This window comes from Plasmodium brasilianum (genome assembly GCF_023973825.1).
Source record: "Plasmodium brasilianum strain Bolivian I chromosome Unknown PB_00_01, whole genome shotgun sequence".
Lineage (NCBI taxonomy): Eukaryota > Apicomplexa > Aconoidasida > Haemosporida > Plasmodiidae > Plasmodium > Plasmodium brasilianum.
Genome location: NW_027122924.1, coordinates 1 through 26,744, shown reverse-complemented (window position 1 = coordinate 26,744; position 26,744 = coordinate 1). Strand labels below are relative to the sequence as shown.

At 28.8% G+C, this 26,744-nt stretch overlaps 2 protein-coding genes across 2 annotated transcripts; both read right to left on the bottom strand.

The window, feature by feature from the left end:
• Positions 1 to 290: 290 nt before the first annotated feature.
• Positions 291 to 21,156, bottom strand: MKS88_000002 (uncharacterized protein; the record flags this gene model as incomplete). The annotated part of the gene is made up of 6 exons (XM_067217156.1): positions 291 to 501; positions 838 to 1,267; positions 1,542 to 11,416; positions 11,518 to 12,787; positions 12,965 to 20,273; positions 20,956 to 21,156. 6 exons carry the CDS (start codon positions 21,154 to 21,156, stop codon positions 291 to 293), a joined length of 19,296 nt encoding a protein of 6,431 aa, XP_067075893.1.
• Positions 21,157 to 23,681: 2,525 nt separating this feature from the next.
• Positions 23,682 to 26,744, bottom strand: MKS88_000001 (uncharacterized protein; the record flags this gene model as incomplete). Its single annotated transcript, XM_067217048.1, has 7 exons — positions 23,682 to 23,732; positions 24,017 to 24,044; positions 24,209 to 24,333; positions 24,473 to 24,568; positions 25,163 to 25,218; positions 25,421 to 26,494; positions 26,576 to 26,744. Coding segments are annotated over 7 exons (1,599 nt in total), but the record flags the coding sequence as incomplete, so codon positions are not given.

Here is a 26,744-nt window from a genome sequence, read left to right as displayed (position 1 = left end):
AATTATATTAAAAAAAAAAAAAAAAAAAATTACATTAATATATGAATACATTCTTAATTTATAAGCATACTTTAATATTTTTTATACTTGTTCGTGTTTTATTTGCACGTTATGTTCTGTTTTGGTTTGCTTTCGCTTCGTTTCGTTTGTTTTTCTTTTCTTTTTTGTGTTTTAGAGCGGGATATAATATAACAAAATGAAACAGTTACCAAATTAAAGGGCTTTTTATTTTTTACTATTTTTACATTTCCACATAACGAATTTTAATAAAAAGAACTAAAAACAAAACGCTAATTATTATTAACAAATCGACAAAAGCACTCAAAAATGTTTAAACAGGATTGAAAATCATCAAAATTTAATTTAAAAACAATACTTTTCGGGGCTATCTTTTTGAAATCCTTGCTTTTCATTTTTATGTTTTTATTTTGAACGCCTTCTTCCTTCGTAGCTTCAACATTTTCTGTTTTTTTTTTTGTTTGAGACTCGCTCTCTTTGGACCTTTTTTGTTTGAATAGAAATATACAGGAAAAACACAGGAAAAAGCTAGAAAAAAAAAAAAATAATAAAAATACATAATAGTGTGATAAAATATGCACAAGTTATACGAATTCCAACGTGTTACATGAACGTGTCATACGAAATTGAACATGCTTAATTAACGATTCATAAAAAACTGCAATCCATTCACATTCACACATCATGGAAATTCCAACGCATTCACACACACATCATGGCAAATTCCAACGCATTCACACACACGTCATAACAAATTCCAAAATATTCATATATGCTCAAATGCAAAGTACAATTTAAAGAGTTAACGTTTTTCAGTACCTTTTAAAAAAGTAAAGCAACTGGGCTAGGAAACTACGGCGTTTCATGTTTAAATTCACTTTCTCTTGACCCTTTTTGTTGTTATGATATTTTTCCTTATTTTTATTTTCATTATTTACATTTTTACATAATGGTAAGTAAATATTGTTAAAACTTTTTTGAATTTTTGAGAAGGACTTAAAAAATTTCTTAGGGTTATAATACACATTCTCCATTATGTTCATGTTATTTTTTATCGTAATTTTTATGGATATAACATAATCTTGATACTTATTATTTAAATTAACAATTTCATTTCTTTTCGTTAAGGCCAATTCTGAATTGAGAAAGCAAATTATATTTCTGTTTTCTCTTAAATTATTTGGTGTATTTTTCTTATTGTAAAACGATGAGGAAGGACTATTATTATTTTCTTCACAAGTCAGGTTATCTGCATATCGAAAAGATAAAAAAAAAAAAAAAAAAAAAATGAAATCTTGATAAATTCAGTGTAAAAACACACGAACATATTACACATATCTACATGTGTGTTTCATACTACTAATTAAATGTTTACATAATCGTACATTATCTTTTCCTAATAGCACACATCCACAATTGCACAAAAATTTGTATATATGTATATATGCAGATGTACAGATATGCAAATATGCTGATATATATATTTAATATTTATATGTGCATGGGCATATTTATACACACACCACGCAATTTGCTCATGGAAGCAGCGTTACCTATGTTTAAGGTGTGATTGGAAAGGGTGTTTTTGGACCTGGTCTTCTTGACAATCTTACTCCCCCTCATCCTTTTGTAGCTGCTTAACGCAAAACTGTTATTAATCGTGTGTATAATTATGTCGATTTTTTTTAAGTCACTTTTTCTGAATAAGAAAATAATTTTATTTTCCTGAATGTAGAAAAACAACTCCTTGGTATATACAAAATAGTTCATTTTTCTGGGCGCTCTTATATCAATAAAATCCTGATAGGTTAAGAAATATTTAAATGGTTCCTTTAATACAATATATTTATTTAAAACTTGATTTATCTTTATATAACTGACAATACTCATGTGATTTATATTATTTGTATTTAGGAAGTCCAAATAATTCTTATTGCGCTGATAATACACTAATTTTATACAAAGTCTCAATATAGTTTGAAGTATATTATTCATTGTTAACAAACAAAGAAGAGAAAAAACTATATGACCAAAGACGAATATATTTATAATATTTAATATAATTAGAAAGAAGTTAATAATAAAAGAGAATTTTCTTTTTTTCTTTACATTCACTTTTAACCTTGTCATGAAAATCTTGTTTTCCCCTGATATATCTTTTTTATTCTTCTTTATTTTATACAAAATATTGTAATATATCAAACTAACAATGTTAATATATATACTTATGTAATAATAAAACAGTTTTATAATATTAAAATTATTGTACTCTTCTATATTGTTGAATACAAGTACCTTCTTTCTTTCGTATCTTTTATTGAATACTAAAAAAACATTATCAGCATTATTTATATTTATCTTTTCGATCAAGTTAATCAAAGATTGTAATATTAAAGTAATGGAAAAGAGCAACGAAATAATAAGCTGGAAAAATAATACATAAATACCAATACATAATCTCTTAGCTTTTAAAATAACATAGCAGATATCCGAACCGCATTTTTTAAAAAAAGGGATAAGGCCCCCTTTCCTTTTTGCCTTTCTCTTGGAGTTTTTTCTATTTCTGCTACTGTTGTTGTTGCTGTCGTTATTGTTGCTATCATTCCTATCATTGCTATTTCTCTTACCAACTTTTTTCGAACTTTTGCTTTTGTCCTTTTTTTGACTGGTATCTCCTTCATTCAGTAAAATTAAATTTTTGTGGTTATTAAAAACGACAGAATTAAGAGAAGAATTGTCATCTATTACTAAATTTTCAAGCTCTTTACTTTTTATGTTACTATTACTGTACAAGTAATTCAGACTGTTTGAATTGCCATCATCGCCATAACCATCACCAATATCAACACCAACACCATCGCCATAATCATCATCGTCATAGTAGTAGTCATAATCTTTGTTAAAACCATTCCAACTTATGCTTTTTTTTAAACTATCCATATGGTTATCTTCACTTACCATATTATTTTGATAAGATGAATTATAATCATTTAAAAGTTGCATAATATATTTTTCATTGCTCATCATTTCTTCTTTCTCATCAATAAGAGAACTTTCATTCGATCTATTTAGTAAATTTAACAAATCATTTTTTTCTTGTATTTTTGGTGACATATAACCATCTTTTACTATTCTTTTCCTCTGTCTGTTCTTCTCTTGTATCCCACTATTTTTATTATATTCTTTTTTAATAATAGAATTTTCATTAATAATGTAAAAAAAATCATTAAACGCTTTTTTAATATGAGCTATAAGTGAAGTAGGACTACCAATAATATTAAACGAGATTAATAAATTCGAAATATTAACAATAGTTTGATTATAATAAAAGTTTTGTAAAAACGTTAAAAGAAGATTATAATTCGTAAATATATGTATATTTGATAAACTCTTCAAATAGATATTACAATTTGATATATCCCCTAGTTTGTTATATGCACTTATATATTCTTTATAAAATAAATCCTTTACATGATTGTTTAACTCCTTTTTATATTCTGACTGAAAATTTAGTAGTATATTTATTTTATCAATACTTATATATTGTAAATATACATACTTGTTCATATCACTTTTTTCCACCCCCTGATTTTTGTGCCTCTTTTCCTTATCCCTGCCATTGTCACTACTGCCATGATTGTAGCTACAGTAATTACAATTACTAACGTTACTACTGCAATTACTATCAACGTTATTTCCATCACTATGGCCACAATTGATATTATCACGTGAGTATCCCTCCCCTGGGATATCCACAAGATTCATCGTGTCGTCCCACGCCTTCTGCTCTTTTAATTCCCTATTTACAGTTTTTTCCAAAGTCTCAAATGGGTCCAAGGATGAGTAGTAACTTCTTCCTTTTGCTTCACTTACTATTTTATTGCCACTATTATTAATTTTGCTACTTCCCCCATTGCAGTCATACAGACTGATTTCCACATTATCTTGTTCCACTTTCTTTTTATTATAATTATAAAACGTTTTGTAAAAATAAAACAAAATTGTTATCGAGTTTATATCTGCGTTAATAACAATCGGTTTAATACTTAGTAAAAAATACTTAAAAAAAAGTGTTTCACATTTTCTTATATATTGAAAATTACATATTAAAAATGCAGAATTTATGATTAAGTCATAATTTTCATATTTTTTATTATTTCTATTTGTTTCTTCAGAAGAGAGAGAAGAATTATTATCATCACTTTTTATATCATATTTTTTCTTTAAAAATAAATTTCTTTTCATTTCTAACTCATGTATAAACATCCTCAAATGGTTAGTCTTCAAATTCACATCATTATTTGTAAACAAAATAGCATATGCACTCAAATATTTATAAATAGCATAACACAGAACGTTATTTATTTTTATGTCAACATTGTAATAGTCAATATTTTCCATATATTCCTTCCTTACTAGCAAGTCTGTTAACTCAAATGATATCATATAATCAGATGACTGTTCAAATAAATTTATCTTAATACCCCGTAATAGTAAGTGAATGTTTGTAAAGAGTTTCACTCCACTGTTCCGCTTGCCCCTCATACCATACTTTTCGCAGCTTTCACACTTACCACACTTTTCGCAGCTTTCACACTTACCACACTTTTCACAGCTTTCACACTTACCATACTTTTCGCAGCTTTCACACTTACCATACTTTTCGCAGCTTTCATACTTACCATACTTTCCGCAGCTTTCACACCTATTACACCTATCGTGATCATAATTTATTAAAATTTTCGAGTTTCCCTCTTGATTATCTCCATACAGGTGATGACAACTAGTTTTAGAAGCAGTCATCATACTGTTTCTATTCAACACTTCGTTATGTTTTCCATTTTCTTGGTTCTTTTCTAAATTTTGATCTTCCTTATCTGATAAGTAAGTTCTAATCAACACATTAAATTCATCACTTTTACTACTTTTTAAAAAGGTGGGGTACATCTTTTTCAGTCCCTTTAACTTCTTCTGATTTTTCTTTATCTTCGTAAATATGTAATCACTAAGTTTTCTTTTTATTTTTTTTTTCTTGCTTTTTTTTTTAGAGAGAATCTTCGATTCCCTCAAGCGCGCATCATTCCCTCTGTTGAAGTAGGTATTGAAGTAGTTGTCCTTATTAAAGTGCCCATTATTACTGCGCAAGTTAATGCTGTGCAAATTACTACTGTGCAAATTACTACTGTGCAAATTACTATTTTGCAAATTACTACTGTGCCCATTATTACAGTTCTTATGCGCATGTTTTCCCTCTTCGGACTCGTTTTCCCCATCATTGTCTACGTGAAGGCCGTTTACTGAATTTCCCCTACATTGCCCATCGCCTGCAGTCTCTTTACAACTTGACTTCTCTTTGTACTTAACAGTGAATAGGTCATCATCATCATGATCATCGGCAATGACCATGCTAACGTCCACGCCATTCTTGCTATCCCCTTTGTGCTTGCCTCGGTCCGCAGCTCTCCCACTATAGTCATCAATTTCATGCAAAAGAAGGGAATCACTTATCTCCCCCGTATTGGAATAATTCTCAAAAAAAAATTTATTAATATACTTTTTGGAGGACCCTTTCAATAGCGCCGATTTCCTTTCGTCCTTTTTTAAAAACATGGAATGCAATTTTGTGCATCTATCACTCGCGTTTCTATCGCTTGCATTTCTACTGGCTGCATCATCCCTGCTAGCTGCAGCTCTGCTATCAGTACCTTTGCTAGTTGTTCCCCCCTCTTTAAAGCTGCTAATCCTTTTTGCGCCCATTTTGAGACTGCTACTCCTGTTAACTACTTTGCTTCCTTTTTTTTTCTTAACATCCTTATATTTCTTTTCCTTATTCATTAAGTCTATACTTTTTAAGATGAAAAAGGAACTTAGGCCAAAATATTTATTCTTTTTCTTTTTCTTCTTTTTCCTTTTCTTTTTTTTCATATAAACAATATTAAAGCGACTCTTATTTATTAATGCCAAACTGTTATCAATACCATCCTCCTGTTGTGTACTTTTTCTATGTCTTTTACTTTTTTTTAAATCACTTCCTGGTTTTAAGTTTTTATAAAAACTAATTTTACGTAATTTGTTTAATTTGTTTAATTTGTTCAATTTGTCCAATTTGTTCAATTTGTTCAATTTGTCTAATTTGTTCAATTTGTCTAATTTATGCAGTTTATGTAATTTTTTTTTTTTTTCTTTGAATTTCTTAAAACCTCTGGTAGTAACAAATGGGATGACTGCATTTTCCCTATACTCATTTGTCAGTTCCTCTAGACAGAATACTCTTTTACCATTTTCAATTTTTGTTAACACATTTATCTTTCTATTATTATTTAAGATAATATTATTGTGCTCTTTCACTATATTAACATTACATGAGAAGACATAAACTTTGTTTTTTTCAAAAATTAAAAAGCACTTAATAATCTTTGGCTTAGATACATCAGCCCATCCAAATATCTCTTTTTCGAAAGGTTTAAGCAAATTAACAATTTTCTTTTTTGTTTTTCTTTGGTAAAATATTAGATAATAATTTGTTTTGTTGTAAATTATAGTATCAGGGTTATTCTCAATAGAAATATTTATTTCTACATTGGTGTCTTTGTTAAGTGCAATATTTATTTCAGTGATAACACTCTCTTCTTTGTATTCGTAATGATACGGATGGTCGTTTTCTCTCCTATGTTGAACTGTGTACTCCTTTTCTCTTCTTTCATTATAGTTTACCATCATATTGTTTTTTTTATGTATCTGGGTTTGATGTAAGCCACCTTTTCTCATCGGTATGACGATATTGCAGTGCGAAGAAATGACTTCTCCAACTGATGGCGATGCATCTCCTGGTGCAACCCCATTATTATTGTTAGTACAGCTTTGTTCCCCTTTGTATTTCCCCTCATCCGCATAGCTGTTCAAGTTTGCCCCCTCCTCAGCATTCACATCAATGACAAAATTTTCACATGACTCTGAACTTCTTTTAGATCCCACATCATCCTCATTATCTTGGCGGTCGACTAACAAGATGGTATCATCATTATTTATGTTACTCCTCTCATCAGCCAAATTCATTCCATCTACTAATATGGTTTGGTTATTATCCTGAAGACATATATCTGCACCCCTTACATCTGCGTTCCTTACATCTGCGTTCCTTACATCTGCGTTCCTCACATCTGCGTTCCTCACATCTGTGCTTCTAACAGTACGAATAGGCACAGGGATGACGACATTTTGATTTTTCCTCTCCTCATACTTTCTTCTAACCCTACATACAGTTTTGTGATAAATTTTAAAATTACCAATTTTTTCTATTTCTACTGGGCTAGTATAGAACAGGTTAAAGAGCTCTTCTTTCTTTTTCGACAAACTGTCTGACTTCTCTCCATTTATTATTGATGTATTTCTCGACTTAATTATTTTCTTTTTTAAGTAATGACTAAACATATTTGTTACTTCATCCTGGGTATTTATAAATTCATAGCTTTCTCTATTTCTGATGAAATGCTCATCTCTTAGATAAGAATTAATATTCGTGTAAGAAAATTTTAAGTAACACTTATTTGTATTTTTAGGATGATAATAAAATGATTCGTATGGTTTTATTTCTACTATGTTATATCCCCTCTTTTCAAACGTCTTGCCCTTTTCAAGCTTCTCATCCTTTTCAAGCTTCTCACCCTTTTCAAGCTTCTCACCCTTTTCAAGCTTCTCACCCTTTTCAAGCTTCTCACCCTTTTCAAGCTTCTCATCCTTTTCAAGCTTCTCACCCTTTTTGTCTTCTTCCTTACCTTTTCCGTTCTCTTTCACACTGAGTGGTTCGTTGTTTTCCCCTTTTTCCAGGAATCCCTTTTTCGTTTCCTGATTGTCGTCTTTTTTGTCCACTACCCCTGACCTGCTTATCTCTCCCCTCCTCATACAGCCTCTCATATTATGACCGTCTGGATAACCCTGTTCCGTTTTCCCCCCCTTACTGCTCATTCCACATCCATATGTATCACCATTGTCGCTGAAGTCACTAGTAACAATGTTGATCTTTTCCGTCGGTTTGTCATTCGATCTCATATCCTTTTTGTGTAAATTTTCCAGTGAAAAGGAGTAATCATTAGAGAAACATTTTTTGTCTTTTTTCGTTATTTTGAATTCTTTACTAACTTCCTGTACATATAAGATTCTGTTTGTATTATTTACAATGGTATATCTGTTGTTCAGAGTGATCGTTTTGGTATTATAAATATTTCCATTTAAGATAATACTCATAGAGAGAAAGATGTTTTCCTTTTTATTTTTACTTGTAAGAATAATTTTCTTATTTAAACAAACTTCATTAATTTTTATTTTTTTTGATATAAATACTTTATTATTACATGTTATTTCAAATATGATTTTACTATTTTCTATATCCCCAAAAAACATACTGGACTGTTTACTTATTTTCTGAGTATTTCCATTGGACTTCACTATTAAATCTTTGTCTAAATTATTTTGAAAAAAAAAGGAAGAATAAATTAACAGCTGCAAAACATTACTATCAATCATATGCTTAAAATTATTTTCATAATTTACATTTAGAACATCTGTTTTTTTCCTGAACGTTAAATTTAAATAAAAAAAATTGGGAATTTCTTTACATAGCTGTTCATAATTTTTTGATTCTAAATATACATATTTTTTATTATTATTTGTATACTTCTTTTTGTTTCCTCTATTACTCATCCTTAACAAATAACTAAACTTAAATTTTTTTTTTTTATATATAATATTATTTTCATTGTCATTAATATACCCTATGTGCATTTTTATTTTTATGCTCTTGTCATGGGCACTCGTTAACTGTTGTAGTTGAATTTTTTTTGAAAAGAAATTAAATACATAATTCTTATTATTAAAAACGTAAAAAAGTTTTATATAATCTGGTATTATATCTAAATATTTAATAGATTTAGGTAATACTACTTCTCTTTTTATTCTCTTTATTTTCTTCTGCATGTTATTTAAGTAATATTTTTGGCAATATCCTATTTTTATCTCTTCGTACATAAAATTATGAATTTCAAAAATGTAGTCTATAAATATGCCAAAGGAGTATATCTTATTCACTTCTAAATTTTTCTGCTCACAGATTATTGTGTTGCTGTAGTTACTTTGCTTTTTCGCAGTGAAAATAAGCTTGTTCTTATTCTTCTTCACCTCTTCGTCCTCCACACCGCTCAAACTTATTACGCTGTTACCCAAGTTAGCGGTATTAACCAAGTTAGCACTGTTTGTCATGTTTGCGGCATTAGTCTTTTTTTCCATGCTTGTCACGTTTGCGGCATTCCTAGCGATACTGCTTCTTATATTTCTTGTGGTGCTCCTCACGTGTGAACTATTTGCAAGACTGGCTAAGCTAATCTTGTTCCTTCCCCTGTCATTGAAGTTGTACGCGGCAAGTACAAGCTCTCTACTGCGTATGCTCTTTTTACCTCTGCTTCTCCTTTTCCCTATGTCGCACTTTATCATACTGCTTAACGTCGATCTCCTCTTGTTGCGGTACAGTTTGCTCAGGTATCTTTCATTCACCTTGTACCTATCCACCTTCAGCAAGACTTCATTAAAATTGCCGCTGCTACAGCGATCATTGCAATGGTCAACGCTGTTACCATTTTCGTCATCGTTCCTGTTGTTGTAATTACTGGTGGTATAATGTACATAACTGTTCAAGAGCTTGGACAAATTTCCGTCCTCGCTGTTTGGACCCCCTTCAAAGGGTTTCAGATCACCGCAGTTATTGTTACTATCATTTTTGTTGGTACTACAGCAAGCTTTAATATTGCCTCTAACAGTGTCAACACTGTAATTGGAAGAAGGCTCTATCTTTGCCTCTAACCCTCTGGGCAAGTGCTCCGCCCTCTTGTGCTTCCCATACTTGTTACCCTTGTCATAACAAATAACCTTCATCGTTTTCAACTTCAGCGTCTGTGAATAAATCTTATATTTTAAGAAATCAAAAGAATGCCTACAAATAATTTCTTTTATACTTGAGTTACTCAACAATTTCCTTGCACCACTTTTTATTAAAAAATTAAAAACATCAAAATAGGATTTTCTGTTCTTTTCAAATATATGCATATAATAATCAAAAAATTCTTTTTTGACAATATATATATAATTAAAGTTTTTATTATTTTTACTCTGAATTTTTTCATTGATATATTTTTCTAATTTTTTTAAAATCTTCTTCATTTTTGCTTTATTGATTTCTTTGAATTTGTTTAAATTAACTGAATGGATTAGCTGTTCATAAGTGAATGAGTTTTTTCCCTTGAAATTTGAATATTTCGACACATTCATGTAGCTATTTCCAGAATTGATCTCATACTGTTTTAACTTTATATTATTAGATGAGATGCTCTGAAAATTGTCCAAATGAGTATTATTACATTGGTTGCTACTACCATGTATAGTGCTAACAGGATCTATATGTCTGCCATTCGTCTTAATATAATTTGCATGCACATGGTGATCATAATAAATTAAACTTTCGCTGTTGTGTTTCTTCCTTCTTTTACTTCGAAAACTTAGTTCATTATTCCCTGAAAAGTTGTCAATACCATTGTATTTATTTTGCGTGTTCATATTATCTGGGTATACATACTCCTTATGGTTCTCCTCCCTTTGATTGTTCTTCTCTGTCTCTTTCCTTTTCTTTCCTATGCTGTAACTATCATTACGACTTGGTGAATGTCTACTACTGTCAAGGATTTCCTCTGAACTGTTTTTTCTCTTCAAATAATCATACAAAATTATAATAGGAACAAATGAAATAAGTGGAAGATAAAATTTTTCCCTCGATTTTATAGTTGTAACACCGGTACTCAAACTGAATGTTTTTATAAAATCAGCGCTTTCAATCTCATGTTGATGATGGACATTACGTTGCTCAGTAAATAAAAGAAAATAATAAAGTACAGGATGAAATAATAAAACAAAATTACTATTAGTAGTATTGTTAATAAATAAGTTTGATGAAAAATATATAGACACAACTCCCTTTTCATCAATATTCGTCTGAATGTATAACTTGATAAAGGTTTTGAATGTTTTGTTTCGAACTGAATGTTCATTGTACATATCACAATTAAGATCATATTTTTTTATGGTAATTTTTTTTTTCTCATTTTTTTTCTTAAGTTCATATATAATTGGTAGGAATCTAATATCACAAGTATTCTTATTCCTTTCAATGTCTACTATTTCAAATATATAATTAAAAATTTTAATGATAACTACCAGTTCGCATACTTCTCCATTTTCGTCATTAAGTAACCCTCCATGTTCATTATTATGTAACTCATAAAAAAAATATTTGTTTTTATTTTTATTATTATTTGAACTATTGTTCTGTATTTTATTTCGTAGCGATTGTTTAAATCTAACGTTAATTGAAATACCCGTGTAATTATATATTTTAGACGTTATGACGTGGGACAGGGTAAGTTTCTCCCCTTTTCCTTTGCCCCTGTTTATGCTTACGTTCCATTTTTTTTTTTATCCATTTCGCGTATTTCATTCATTTCACTCATTTCACCCATTACGCCCATTTCACTCATTTCACCCATTTCACCCATTTCACCCACTTCACCCATTTCACCCACTTCACCCATTTCACCCACTTCTCCCATTTGATCTTTTTTCCTTTTTACGATTATCATATTATTTAACGTGAACGTGTTGTGTCTGCTCATATGTGCATGCTTCACAAAACCAGATGAAGGGGTAACCAACGGCATGGTACCATCAACTAAAGATTTTATAAGATCAATGATTATATTCTTACTCTTGTTCGTATATAAAATATTTATATATGATGTTTCTAATTTAAAATTTAAAAAATTCATTTTCTTTTTACAATTTTCAAAGGTTAAAAATAACTCCATTTTTTCCAACAAACTTTCATATACAATATTGTAACTATCATACACATCCATACTCAAATGAAAATTTAAAAAATTATAAATATTTATATCTTTTTCAAGAAACAACTTCAAGTTATATAGACTGACTACTATTAAAGGCATATTTCGATTACTATTTCCATCGTAAAAATTTAATCGAATATCATCAAGGAAATACTCAAATAGTAAGTCGTCCATCTGGTTGTACATGTAATACAGCAAGTCCATTATTGCGCCCTTGCCGTTGTTGCTATCTGCGAGGTTTCCATTTGTAATTACATTGCTATGGATGCGGTCATTTGCATGTACATTTCCACTAATCACACCAATACCACCATCACTGATATTTCTAGCATTAGGACAACCTCCACCTTTCACATCCACGCTACTACAACAGCTCAAAAAGTAGGAAAAAGTATTATAAGATATAATAATATTTTTCAAAATTTCATTCGAAAAATTTAAAATTATATGGTCATTGTAAAAACTAATAATATCTCTTGATTCATCAGACTTTTTCATACTTTTCCTATTCGAAACAGCTGAAAAATATGTATTTAACGACGTACATCTATGTTCAAGGTTTAGTACCCCGTTCATATTTCCACAGCTAATATTATTATTTCCTTCATTTTCCTCATTTTCACAATTTACTTTTCTTTTTATGTATATTTGAAACCTTAAATCATTTAAAATCGTCTCGTTATTCTTCTCCTTATCATTAAACGTTAGAACACATATACTGCAATTTTTATTCACTTTGTGTTTGTAAATGTTTATCGAAGGCATCATGAGTTTGCTCCCCAAATTTCGCACCTGTATTGATTTTACGTTTTCTGATTTCTCTGCTGATTGGGAGGGGGGAAAAAAACAAAAACAGCATTAGACGTATATATAATTACACGTTAAGCAGTTAAATGTGCACACTTATACATCATGCATACACAGTAACACATCGTCCATACACAAGAACAAATCAAGAATGCACACATGAGCCGAAAACAAAAGAGGCCATGTTTTCCTACCGTTCTGTGATCTATACGAACAGGAATAATGAAACTCCAAAACGGGCAAAAGTGATAGGTACGAATTGTTTTTTAGGTTGTCATAATAGGTATACTGAGAGATAGAAAGGCTGTATATTGGGACACACACTCTATTATTTTGTAAAAAGATATTATAATTATATTTGACAGTTACCTCATCCAGTTTAGTATTCTCATTCGAGGTATTATTACTAGAAGAAGTAAAATCTGATAAATCTCTAATTTTTTGAAATTTTCTATTTATTTTATTAAACCACGTAATTAAATTTATAAAATATAAATAATCTATAATGAATTCTGTATTAATTAAATGGAACTCTATATTTTTAATATTTTCATTTTTTTTTGTTTTAACTCGTGTTTCTTCCTCTTCGTCGTCCTCCTCTTCATTATCATCATCTTCTTCTTCTTCCACTTCGATATTATTACTATTACTAATGGTGTTATTATTATTATTATTATTATTACTATTACTAATGGTGTTATTATTATTATTATTATTATTACTATTACTAATGGTGTTATTATTATTATTATTATTACTATTACTAATGGTGTTATTATTATTTATATTATTATTTATATTATTATCACTGTTAATATTACCATCACCCTGCCGATGCTCCTCTCCATTACAAATCTCGTCATACTCCTTATTTTTGCTGCGTATCATTAACGTCGTTGAAGCACTGTTCTTAAAAACATATGTCGAGTTGCACTCACTACTTCTCATCGCATCACTACTTCTCATCGCATACAGACTATGTGTTGTACTCAAATTTGGAGCATTACTAAGGATGACATTAACATGTTTCAGTTTCTTGACATCCTTAACCTTAATTTCGAATTCTGTGCGCCTTTTATTTCTTGTAACCGATTCTTTTACTTCATTTCGCGCAACTTGAGTGTTGGCAGCAGTAATGCCTACAGTAGAACTATCAATAGCAGCAATGCCAACAGCCGTAGTTGTAGTCATTGTGCCATTGGCACTACCTCTATCATTCTTCTCTTGTTTGTCGTCCAAATCGTGGCCGTGACTAGCTCCTTGAAGATCATTTTCACGCATACATACATTCATCAAACTGTTCGTACCTCCACTTTTACTTGGATCTCCCCCACCTACTATTTCATCCATATCCTCGAAGCAACTCCTATATCGATCATTTCTGCAGTCACGTAGGTTCTCTTTATCTTTGTTATTATCATTATAAAGACTATCCTTATTTGTAATTTCTTCTTCATCATTAGCAATGTATTCGCTCTTTAACTCTAAATGAACATCCTTTTGAATATTTGCAGAAGGTACCTCTACAGTGCTCACTTGGGCATACTTGTCATCTTCCACACAACAAGTTTTCCCCTCTGTACTGTCATTCAACTTAACAATTAAACTTTCTTGTGCTCCCTCCTTTTCGGCAACCACCTCAACAGACTGATCGCCCCCCTTATTATCATTCTTGACATTACCATTCTCCGCATTAAAAGTAAAATAATCAATGTTCAAATTTTTGTAATAACTCGTATTCAAAAAATCAATGTTTGTACTGTTCTTCTTATTACATTTATTTATCTTCATCCTTTTTCTGGGTTCAACTGCTTTTTCCGAGTAAAGATTATACAACGTTTCATAGTCATTTGTTGTAAACTGTCTAACGTGTCTTAATTCTTCGTTTTCTTGCTTTTTATTTGAAAAATAATTTTTCTCTTTTAATGCTTGATTATCTATGTTACGTTTGTTTTTACAATTTGTACGAGTAGTATTCGGTAGACTGTTTCTTGATGAGTATGAAAAAATGAAGCATCCATTATGTACTAGTTTAAATATTGTATTATAAAAATAAATTCCATTATTTATACTCATCCTTTTTTTCTTATCAATTTGTTTTGACATCTTTTTATTTATCTTATTTGATAACGTTTTACTCTCCATGAGCGAGACAAAGCCATTACCAATGCCATTGCCATAACCATTGTCATAACTATTACTACAATTATTATGACTACTATTACTATTATGATTATTATTGCTAATGATGTTATTGTCCTCATTTAATAAACAATTAAGAACGCTAAACTTTTTCATGTTAAAAAGGAATGTTAAAGTGTTTCCATCATTATATATGTACAGTAAAATGTCCGCAAGATGTGCTGAAACCATGCGTTTATTTTTTTTATAATTATTCAAATGCACTTTTATCTTGTTTACAAAACATATTATTTCTTGCTTTACTCCATTACATGACTCACTATTATTACTATTACTGTTCTTATTACATGCTCTTACGTTATGTTGCTCTTCTCTTTTTTCATACGAATAGTAGTTCACCATGCTTTCTGTGCATTCCCTCTTTTTTTCTCCTTCCGTCTTTGGAAGATCTGTCTTTACATTTTCACCCTTTCCACTTCCATCCTTTCCATTTCCATCCTTTCCACTTCCATCCTTTCCACTTCCATCCTTTCCATTTCCATCCTTTCCACTTCCATCCTTTCCACTTCCATCCTTTCCACTTCCATCCTTTCCACTTCCATCCTTTCCACTTCCATCCTTTCCACTTCCATCCTTTCCACTGTCAACTTCTACATTCTCCAACCCTACACTCCCCACATCAATAACAGACTGGAATTTTTCATGAAATACACCAACATCTTTGTCTTCCTGGCTGAGTGCCAACGTGCATTTATTTTTCATTGTACTTTCAAAACAAGTATCACTTTCTCCCTTCTCGTTATACTTATGAACAAAGCTGTTTTGTCGTTCATTACAATTATTGGGATGATTGCCACTGTCACGTTGATTAACACTATTATGATGATTTCTACTATTACATTCATTACCACTATTATTATGATGATTGCCATTATTACAAGCTTCTCCACCCTGAGGGGTCCACTTTTCATTTTTATTATTTGTAACTGCATTATCTAACAGTATTTGTAACGTGTTATAACTACGTATATCAATAGTATTTAAGTTCAGATAGTTCGATGCTTCCTTGTTTTCAAACTTTTCAAAGATGTTATCTATATAATTTTTATAATGGTAATAAAAATAAATCAATTTAAAAATTATTTTATCATCTATGTTAAAACTTAAATAATGTTTATAATTACTATAAGCAAAAGTTAACTTCTTATCATTTCCATCTTTAAAGTTGTATGTTATTTCATCTATATACAGTTTTTGTGGTTTTAATATATATTTTTTATTTGCTTCGTTTCTTTGTAATAGTATTGTTTGAATTTTTTCATTGTTATAACTCTTAAGAATAAAAACAGAAAATTCAAAACTTATCCTTTTCTGTTCAATTGTACTTATGGGACTTTCCTCCCCCCCAGTCTCTCTCTGATTTACTTCTTTTTTATTATTCACATTCTCATTCATGTGTTCTTCTATATTCATGGTACTGTTGGACTCTATATTTTCCATGCCCACCTCGTTCTTTTCACTACCAAAATTGTACCTCTCACCGCGGACTTTGCCATTATTACTATTATTATAATTGTTATTACTATTATTACTGTTACTATTACTGCTACCACTACTACCACTACTACCACCATTGTCATGCCTCTTTTGAGGCCCCTTTGACTCGCAGCTATACAAAGCGCTGTACTTGCTACCGCTATTGAGATTATCGCCGATGTTATTGCCTGTATTGCAGTTACCACTGATATTATTGCTTCTATTACAGTTACCGCTAATCTTGTTTCCATTAACCTTAATCCCACTAACCTTACTTCCGCTATCCTTTGCGATGGGGTTTCCCCTGGATAAGCCGTCCTCTCCGGTGGTGCTGAAGCTACAGTATGCATTGCCCATGTTTGCCCTTCTGACCGCCTCTATATCATCTAACTTGTTATGTTTCAAAAAATCTTCATAATATTTCCTATATTTCATTGTCACTTTGTTATCATCATACAAATTACTGTCAAGCTGTACATTAGTTCTAGAAGTATCAATATCATTCGTGTTGTTGCTTAAATTTAAGTTGTTCCCCTTCAGATCATTTCCTTCTTTCATACTTCCCCAACCTCCACTAATATCATCGGTGCCAAGTTGTGAATTAACTAACACCTTTTCATTCATCTGATTAATATTTCGATTGTTACTTCCTCCATCATCATGACTATTACTTATTTTTTCATAACAATTGTTGTTATTTCTTCTTTCACTATGCTTGTCTGTACCACCTCTACTCCTTTTGCTTTCGCTAATTTCGTTGTCATAATACACAGATTCTACCTCGTTAGCCGATATGCTACAAGACGAAGAGTCAAAGTCAATGGCAGAACAGCTTCCTTCATAGTCGAACTTTTCTTGTACATCTTCAGCCCCTTTATTCATTTGCTTATACTCAGTTATCATCATCAATCTGTTAAGATGAGTTCTCAAATTAGTTTTTGTAAAAAAAAAAGAATTTAAAAAAAAATTTTTTAAACGTATTAGAAGAAAGTAATTTTTGTTAATAATAATATTAACATATATATTGTTCATAAAATGTATATTCATATCTACAAAATTTTTTTCTGATGCTATGTATAATTCTTTGCAATACTTTTTCCCTAATAAATAATAATAATAAAGACTCTTAAAACTTTTTATTTTCTTTTCTAAATCTATAGTTCTATAGTCATAATTTAAATTCAAAATATTATATATTTCTTTTACACTTAGGGTAACTATTATGTTTTTATTACATTTTATATACATTTTACTTTGAGAAGTATCAAATATTTTATAAACAAATAGATAAAAGGAAGGCTCTCTAACCGAGTCGTTTGACGATAATGATGCTTCTTGTACATATGTATTCTTTCCTTGGTTGTTATTATTTAAATATATACTATCCGTTCTTTCATCCATGATATTTTTTATTTTCTGCTTGTCTTTATTTTTCGTTTCACTTGTTTTTATATTATCGCTAGAGAGCGTGCTATTCGCTTCGTTCTTTGTAGGGACCACGCACTCGCTGCTTTGGAAGGAAGAAATATTAGCATCATTATTACCGATAGCACCTTTAGCAGCATCAACATCATTTGTTGTATTGGTATTGCTTGCCAGATTAACATCACTAAGCAAATTGACACTGTTCATTCTGTTTATACTACCAATTGCACTGTTACACAGGTTCATGTTGAACAAGTAGTTTTTGCTTTTTCTTTTTGTTTTTTTTAAACTCTCCCTATTTTTATCATCTTTTTTGCCTCTTTCTGATATGGTGTTACCTCTTATCAGTTCTAAGAGAGGATATTTCTTATCTTTATAAATAAAAAAAAGGCTAACATCGTTTAGTAATACATGATAAGCAAAATCATTATTAATATATGCTTTAACTATATGTTCAAAATGATTTACATTTAGTTGAAGAATTTTATTAGTTTTTCCAAAACTGTATATATTTAAACAAGCTTCCTTAATAGTAATTTTAAGGCTACAATTAACTGATATGTCTTTGGTCCGTTTTGTAGATGAATTGGTAGTAGTAGAAGTAGCAGTAGTAAACTCTCCTCTTCCCTTTGTTGTTTTTTCTACTAGCTTCTTTAAACTTGAAATGATTTGGAAACTATGTGTGTATTCAAATTTTTCAATAAAATCTTTATCGTATTTTTCTTTTTTTTTCTTTTTATATAATTCTCTTTTATATATTAATATATCCTTTATCTCAGGTATATTTAACCACTCTTCTAAACTAAGTCCATTAACACAACAGCTGTACACAACATAATAATTTATTATTTCAAAAATGTAATTTAGTTGTTTAAAGGATAATCTAAAATTTAATTTATCTATCTGTAACTCAAAATTCATGTATTCATTTTCTCTTATATTTATATTCTCTTCCAAAACGTCAATTTTTTCAATGTGACACTCGTTTTTATCTCGAATTCGGTAGTACATACTTCTCTTACTTATTTTATTCCTCTTATTTCTTTCATTCATTTTGTTTCTTTTCTTGTTCATTTCGTCTTTTAATTGTTCATCATCTATAATTTCCGGCACTTTTTCACTATCCTGTGCTTTCGTAATGAAACCCTTTGGTATATCATTCTCAGCGTAGTACGGGTTACTGTTTTCATCTTCCACATGGCCCATATCTGTGGGTCCACCCTTGCCACTGCCATTAGTACTTCCATCGATGTTGTTACTCCCACCGATGTTGTTACTCCCACCGATGTTGTTACTCCCACCGATGTTGTTACTTCCACCAATGTTGTTACTTCCACCAATGTTGTTACTTCCACCAATGTTGTTACTTCCACCAATGTTGTTACTTCCACCAATGTTGTTACTTCCACCGATGTTGTTGCTCCCACCGATGTTGTTGCTCCCTCCGACGTTATTACTCCCACCAATGCTGTTATTCCCATCGACACTGTTACACCCATCGACGCGGTTACACCCATCGACGCTGTTACTCCCGCCGATTTGAGTGCTCCCTCCTGCAGTGTTCTTAATTTTTTTTTGTTCTATTGCTTCTAATGCAGAGTTGTTGTCGCCCTTGCTCTTCAGTTCTGCATGCAACTCTTTATTCCTTTCTTGAATTTTTTCTTTTGTTATAAATATATTTTGAAAAATATTCTTATCTTGTTTGATTTGTTTACATTGAAAAAGGTATTTATGACAATGAGAGCAAGTTAAATCAAAGTAATTGTTTTTTTTAAAAATAAATTTTGCATTGTTGTAAATATAATCCGTACAATTACTTATACAAAATTTAGTACTGAATATAATTCCAGGGATAGCTGAAATGATATATTTATTTTTATGTAAATCATTACAAACTTCTTTTATTTTATTGTACATTTCTTCTTCATTAATATTTTTTTTATTTTTTTTTTTTTTCCTTTTTTCCTTTTTTATTATTTTATTTATTGCATATTTAGCTTTATCATCTTCCATATAGAATATAATATCAACAAATGAAAACTCTTTGCATATCTTATTTCCAAAATTATGACTCTTAACGCTAGTAATATTTTTTACAAATAAACCTACAATATTTTTTTTCTTTTCTGAGCTCTCTAATATTATTTCCACATTTTCAATATCAATAGACATATTATTATACAGTTCATACAAAAGATAATTTATTCCTTTATTTATTTTCTTATTTAAATCATTTTCATTATTATTAATATCTTCAATTTTTAAATTATTCTTTTTTGCTTCTTTTATTCCATTTATTTCTTCATCTATATTGAAGTCATTGAAATTCTTTTCGTTCACAACTATAACAACATCGCTTATTTTTAACGTCGCTTTTTGAAATAGGTACAACAAGGGGATCTAAAAAATGGTCAGTAAATACGAGGCATAAGAGCACGTAGATGAAGACGTTCAAGAGGAGATGAAAAAAAAAAATAATAATAATAATAATAATAAGGAAAAAATTTATATTACGAGATAAAACTAAACATATCTGCTGCAAGGCAGAGCATGAACGAAGTGGCTGCAGCCATGCAACAACGTAACATGGTAATGAGAAAGCGTAAGTATAGCTGAATAAGCAGTTTTGAAAAAAAATGTCTACGATGGTAGTATTGTTTCCAAGCGTGTATATATACATATACACACGTATATATATACACATGAATATATATACACATAAATATATATACACATGAATATATATACACATTAATATATATACACATTAATATATATACACATTAATATATATACACATGAATATATATACACATAAATATATATACACATGAATATATATACACATTAATATATATACACATGAATATATATACACATAAATATATATACACATAAATATATATACACATGAATATATATACACATAAATATATATACACATAAATATATATACACATTAATATATATACACATTAATATATATACACATTAATATATATACACATTAATATATATACACATAAATATATATATGTGTGTTTTTTTTTTTTTTTTTTTTTTTTTTTTTTTTACTACCCACCTGTAAGTCTAGCGAACGGATGTATCCATACTTGATGGTATAAGGCAGATACAAAAAATTACAGAAATTTTTTTTAATTTTTACATTTTGTAAATGTACTTTTCCTCTTATCAGAGATGTCTGTAACTGCTTTTCTTCAATATTTTCAAAAAAAGACGATAATAAAAAGTTAACTATACTTTTGTACAGTGCCTTTATCATTATTTGAAAAGGTTATACATTGATGTATTCGTTGGTGTGTATCTGGGTGTATGTCTAGGTGTATTGTCTAGGTGTATGTCTAGGTGTATGTCTAGGTGTATGTCTAGGTGTATGTCTGGGTGTATGTCTAGGTGTATGTCTAGGTGTATGTCTAGGTGTATGTCTAGGTGTATGTCTAGGTGTATGTCTGGGTGTATATTTGTATGTCTATATTCATATGTAATGCTTTTACATATCTGTGCACGTTAGTTCATGCTACTACGTAATAGTACGTGATGGTACACGCTTGTGCATGTTATTATATATCAGTGCGTATCGGACTGTATCTGTACATGTCTATACATATACACAAATTACGTCAAAAAAAGGAAATAGCGAAATACGCAAATACTTAAATAATGTAATGTGAAAATTGTATATACCCTTCTTCTATTTTACTCTTTTTGTTACTATTTTAGACATAATAAAAAAAAAAAAATTTCTATATTAGCATCTTTAAATAGAAAACCTTATAAATCAATGGTACGAGTAATATGCTTATGCATTTATGCATATATGCACATATAGAGATGTATTTTATAATATAGGCGAAAGAATAAGCAAGCTGTATAGCTTTTACTCTCTGTATATTTTTAATTAACAAATACATGGAAAAAAAAATTTAACATATGTATAAATATAAATATACACATAAAATTGTACGTATATTTACACATACGTATCTGTGTACCATATACATATACCAATCTATGTATATTTACGCACACATATATAAACATGAATCGTTACTAAATATATGAGTTTTAAAAAAAAGGAGGATATACTATTAAAAAATTTTAAATGAAATAAAAACTTTTCTAAATAGTAATTAAAATGGAGTAATAAATTATGCAAATCTGTAACTGCTTATCAGAACATCAATATGTTACATCTATATGTATATATACATATATATATATATATATATATAAATATATATGCACATGTTTACTACACGCACAAGTTTACTATACGTACATGTTTACTATACGTACATGTTTACTATACGTACATGTTTACTATACGTACATGTTTACTATACGTACATGTTTACTATACGTACATGTTTACTATACGTACATGTTTACTATACGTACATGTTTACTATACATACCTGTTATTATACATACATAAACACTGTACATACATATATAAACACATAAATGTACGTTACGACGTTACTTCTATGAAATCTATATATAATATAATAATAATATATTGTAAAATTTCATAAAGAAAAAAAAAAATAAATTAATAAATATAATAAATAATTAAATGAATAAATAATTAAATGAATAAATAATTAAATGAATAAATAATTAAATGAATAAATAATTAAATGAATAAATAAAGTAATAAATAATTAAAGTAATAAAATAAATAAATGAATGAATGCCATCTACAAAATTTTAAAAAATAATGCATTACTTTTAAATTATATTTTCAAATAAAGAAACGGGAAACAAATAAGTTTTCAATTATTTAAAATGACGTAATAATATTTTTAAACTAATAAAAAATAATTAATTTTTTTCAATAAACACGTTGAAAAGTTAGAAAAATAAATAAAATGATTTAATTTACAGAAATGCATTATTTAATAACACGTTATTGTAATATTACCTATACGTATGTACATGCAATAATGTACGAGTAAATAATATTATATATGTATATGTATACATAGTTTTTTACATAATGTATATATACATATATATGTTATACGTACCTATATAAACTTATACATATATATATATATATATATATATATATATAACGTTTTTTCCACTCCCCCTTTTTTCAGAATATAGAAAGTTGTTACCTCTGTTGTGATATAAAACAAATATTACAATATTAATGAAGTTTTAATGTATATAATTAAATTTATGTAAAGTTAAATTGCAACTAAAAAAAAAAAAAAAAAAAAGGGGTAAAACGTAGAAAAAGAAAATTTACGGAACAATTTTTTTTTTTTTTTTTTACAATTTTTATGGTGTGCATATATATATATATGTGTATATATATATATTTCTCCCTCAATTACATGTATAATATATACGTATACATATACATATATACGTATACATATACATATATATGTTTACATATACATATATACGTTTACATATACATATATACGTTTACATGTATATGTATTATATATATATATATGTATACAAAAAAGGAAAAAAAAAAAAAAAAAATTTCGATGGAGAAAAAAAAATGTATATACACACATTCTTCATATTTATAACCGCGTATAATTTTATCATTTTTACCACATTCTGCTAATATAAATATATATATATATATATATATATATATATATATACAAATATATGCATATAACTAAATTATGCTTTATAATTACATATAGACGGGGCTCCCCAATTTGATGATTTTCATCACATATTCTTATCTTTTTCATATTATTTATCATGTTTTTCACTTTTTATTATTATTAAAAGGCACATATATATATATATTCAATCAAAACGAGCACCTATGCCATTCAATGTTAAGTACAATTGTCTATTCTGAAAATAAAAATTCAGAAAAAGATTTATCAAAAAGCGTAAATTGTTATGTATATGTAAATATATATATATATATATATTTTTTTTTTTTTTTTAAATGCAATTTCCAGTTCTTTCTTTTTTTCCTTCTTTCCCGTATTGACAGGAAAACTTCATAGAAAACTTCCAAGATGACAGTTAAATGTAAACACCGAAAAATATTCGTAACAGGATATTAAACTAATATAACTGTTCTGAACAAAATATGAAAAAAATAATTATGTGCCTGCTCTTCACTTTTTTACTGGACAGACGTATAAAATACACTCGCATCTGGAAAAAAAAAAAGAAAAAAAAAAAAGTACAAATAATTACAACACCAATGACAAATAGTAACAACTAATAATAATAATTATAACAGTAACAACGTGAAGCGAACATCACAAAGTACAGTTTATATTTATATTCATTTTTCCACCTCCCCCCCTAATTTATACCTGCTTTTATTAATAGCTAAAAAGTTTGAAAATGGAGGAATGTAAAAAAAATCCCCTATCTCATAGCATCTTTCCTGATTCTTCAAAAAGATTTTTATTTTTTCCCCCTTGTCGATATACCCTACCTAGAATTCAAAAAAAAAAAAAAAAAAAAAAAAAAAAAAAAAAAAAATGTAAAAACAAACAAATAAATATACAACCAAATCGAATGAAACGCAATTACTTTTGATGAAAAAAAAGAAAAATATATCGTTTTGGTTATACCAAATCATTCTGATAGGTAAATGAACAATACTGTCCATTTAGCTCCATCCTAATGCAGTACAAATTCAGGTCTAACTTAAAACCTCCAAGCAAACTCTGAAAAATAAATATATAATAAAATAAAAAATATATATATATATATAATAAAAATATATATATAATAAAAAAAAAATATATATATATAATAAAATAAAACAAAAACAAAATAAAACAAAATAAAACAAAATAAAACAAAATAAAACAAAATAAAACAAAATAAAAACCATTTAACGTGTGTTTGCTATATAACTTATCACTCCTTCCAATTTATCATTTATATGCTCCGTTTTTTAGCGACTCCTCCACATTTATTTTTATTGTTACTGTTATATTTTTATTGTTACTGTTATATTTTTATTGTTACTGTTATATTTTTATTGTTGCAATATTTTTATTGTTACTGTTATATTTTTATTGTTACTGTTATATTTTTATTGTTACTGTTAAATTTTTATTGTTACTGTTATATTTTTATTGTTACTGTTATATTTTTATTGTTACTGTTAAATTTTTATTGTTACTGTTATATTTTTATTGTTACTGTTATATTTTTATTGTTACTGTTATATTTTTATTGTTACTGTTATATTTTTATTGTTACTGTTATATTTTTATTGTTGCAATATTTTTATTATTGATATATGCTTAAACCTGTTGGACGAGGGGTAATCCTGCGCATGGGTGTAATCGATCATAAAAATGTAATCCTTAAAAAAAAAAAAAAAAAAATTAAAATTAACACTAAAATTAACATTAAAACAAAAATGTTCACATACGCAAATATATAAGAATATATGCACATACAAATAAAATCGCGTCTAACGTACACACTTAGTTATATGTATCTGACTCAATATGACAACTGTGTATTGTTCAAAAGTTAAAATACTAACAATATAATAATAGTACCTGTTACAAAACTGTTCTGGGAACATACTAGAGAAATATCTACTTCGTTTACACAAGCACCTTTTTGTTGTTTGTTCGCATAATACTTTCTTGATAGAATTCCTTCTTCCCCTTTTTCCATTGCATATCTTATTTCTTTCTTTTTAAAAATAAAACCTGCTAACAATTTTGTAGGAGATTTCTTAATAATGCTTCTACTGTTTGTGTTGCTGCTATACGACTTCTTGAGTGACCTTTTGTTTGTATATTTATTTTTGCGGTCCGCACTTGGTATTTCTACAGCCGCTTCTACCTCTGAACCCATATTTTCTTTCGAAATAACGTCATTTATTAAATCACTATCTACACTACTATTTTCATTTTCACTCTCATTTACACTGGAAAGTATTCTTTTTTTCTTATGTGCCGGGTTAATATCCTCATAATAGTTTTCCTCTGAACTCATTTTATTTATATAACTTCTGTTCATATAATTTTTATTTGTTTTTTCTAGAAATGTCATATATAAATTATGTCCACTCGTGTTTTTAGAACTACTACTACTACTACCAAATGTGTTCTGGTCTCCTTCATAAGGTAGAATCGTGCCAACTGTGCTATCACCATTATTTCCATTATTAACTGGTATAACTTCATCAGCGCTCTGCGCTGCATCCTTTCCACATATAGAGGTGACCACAGTTTGTTCTGCACTATTACTATGCATGTGCACATGCAAAATAGTTCCATAATAGGTTGCATAATTTCTTGCATAATTACTCGCACTTCTATTACACTCTTCTGCATTAAAAAAGGTCTTTTCGCTATATTTTAAATCCTCATCCCAGTGCTCCTGAACATTGTATTCCTTTTTTCCCTTTAACTGATTATCCTCACTATCATTTAAGCTCTCTTTTGCATTTTCTTTTGCTTTTGTATTTTCTTTTGCTTTTGCATTTTCTTTTGCTTTTGCGTTTTCTTTTGCTTTTGCGTTTTCTTTTGTTTCTTCTTTTTCTTTTATTTTCTCTTCTTTTGTATTTTCTTTTTCTTTTAATTTCTCTTCTTTTGTATTTTCTTTTTCTTTTAATTTCTCTTCTTTTGTATTTTCTTTTTCATTTTCTTCTTCTTGTTTCTACTTCTTCATCTTCATCTCTTTCTTTTTTGCCTTCTTCTTACTTATGTCCTTGTTTACTCCCTTAAATTCGTTTTTCCTTCCCCTATCTTCCTTTTCTTTGCCTTTTTTCCCCTCATTATTTCTTTTTTCATTGGAGATACGAAAATTTAAATTTAATATGGATAGCTCTTTGTACATTTCATCTATTTTGCTGTCTTTTTTTTTTTTTTT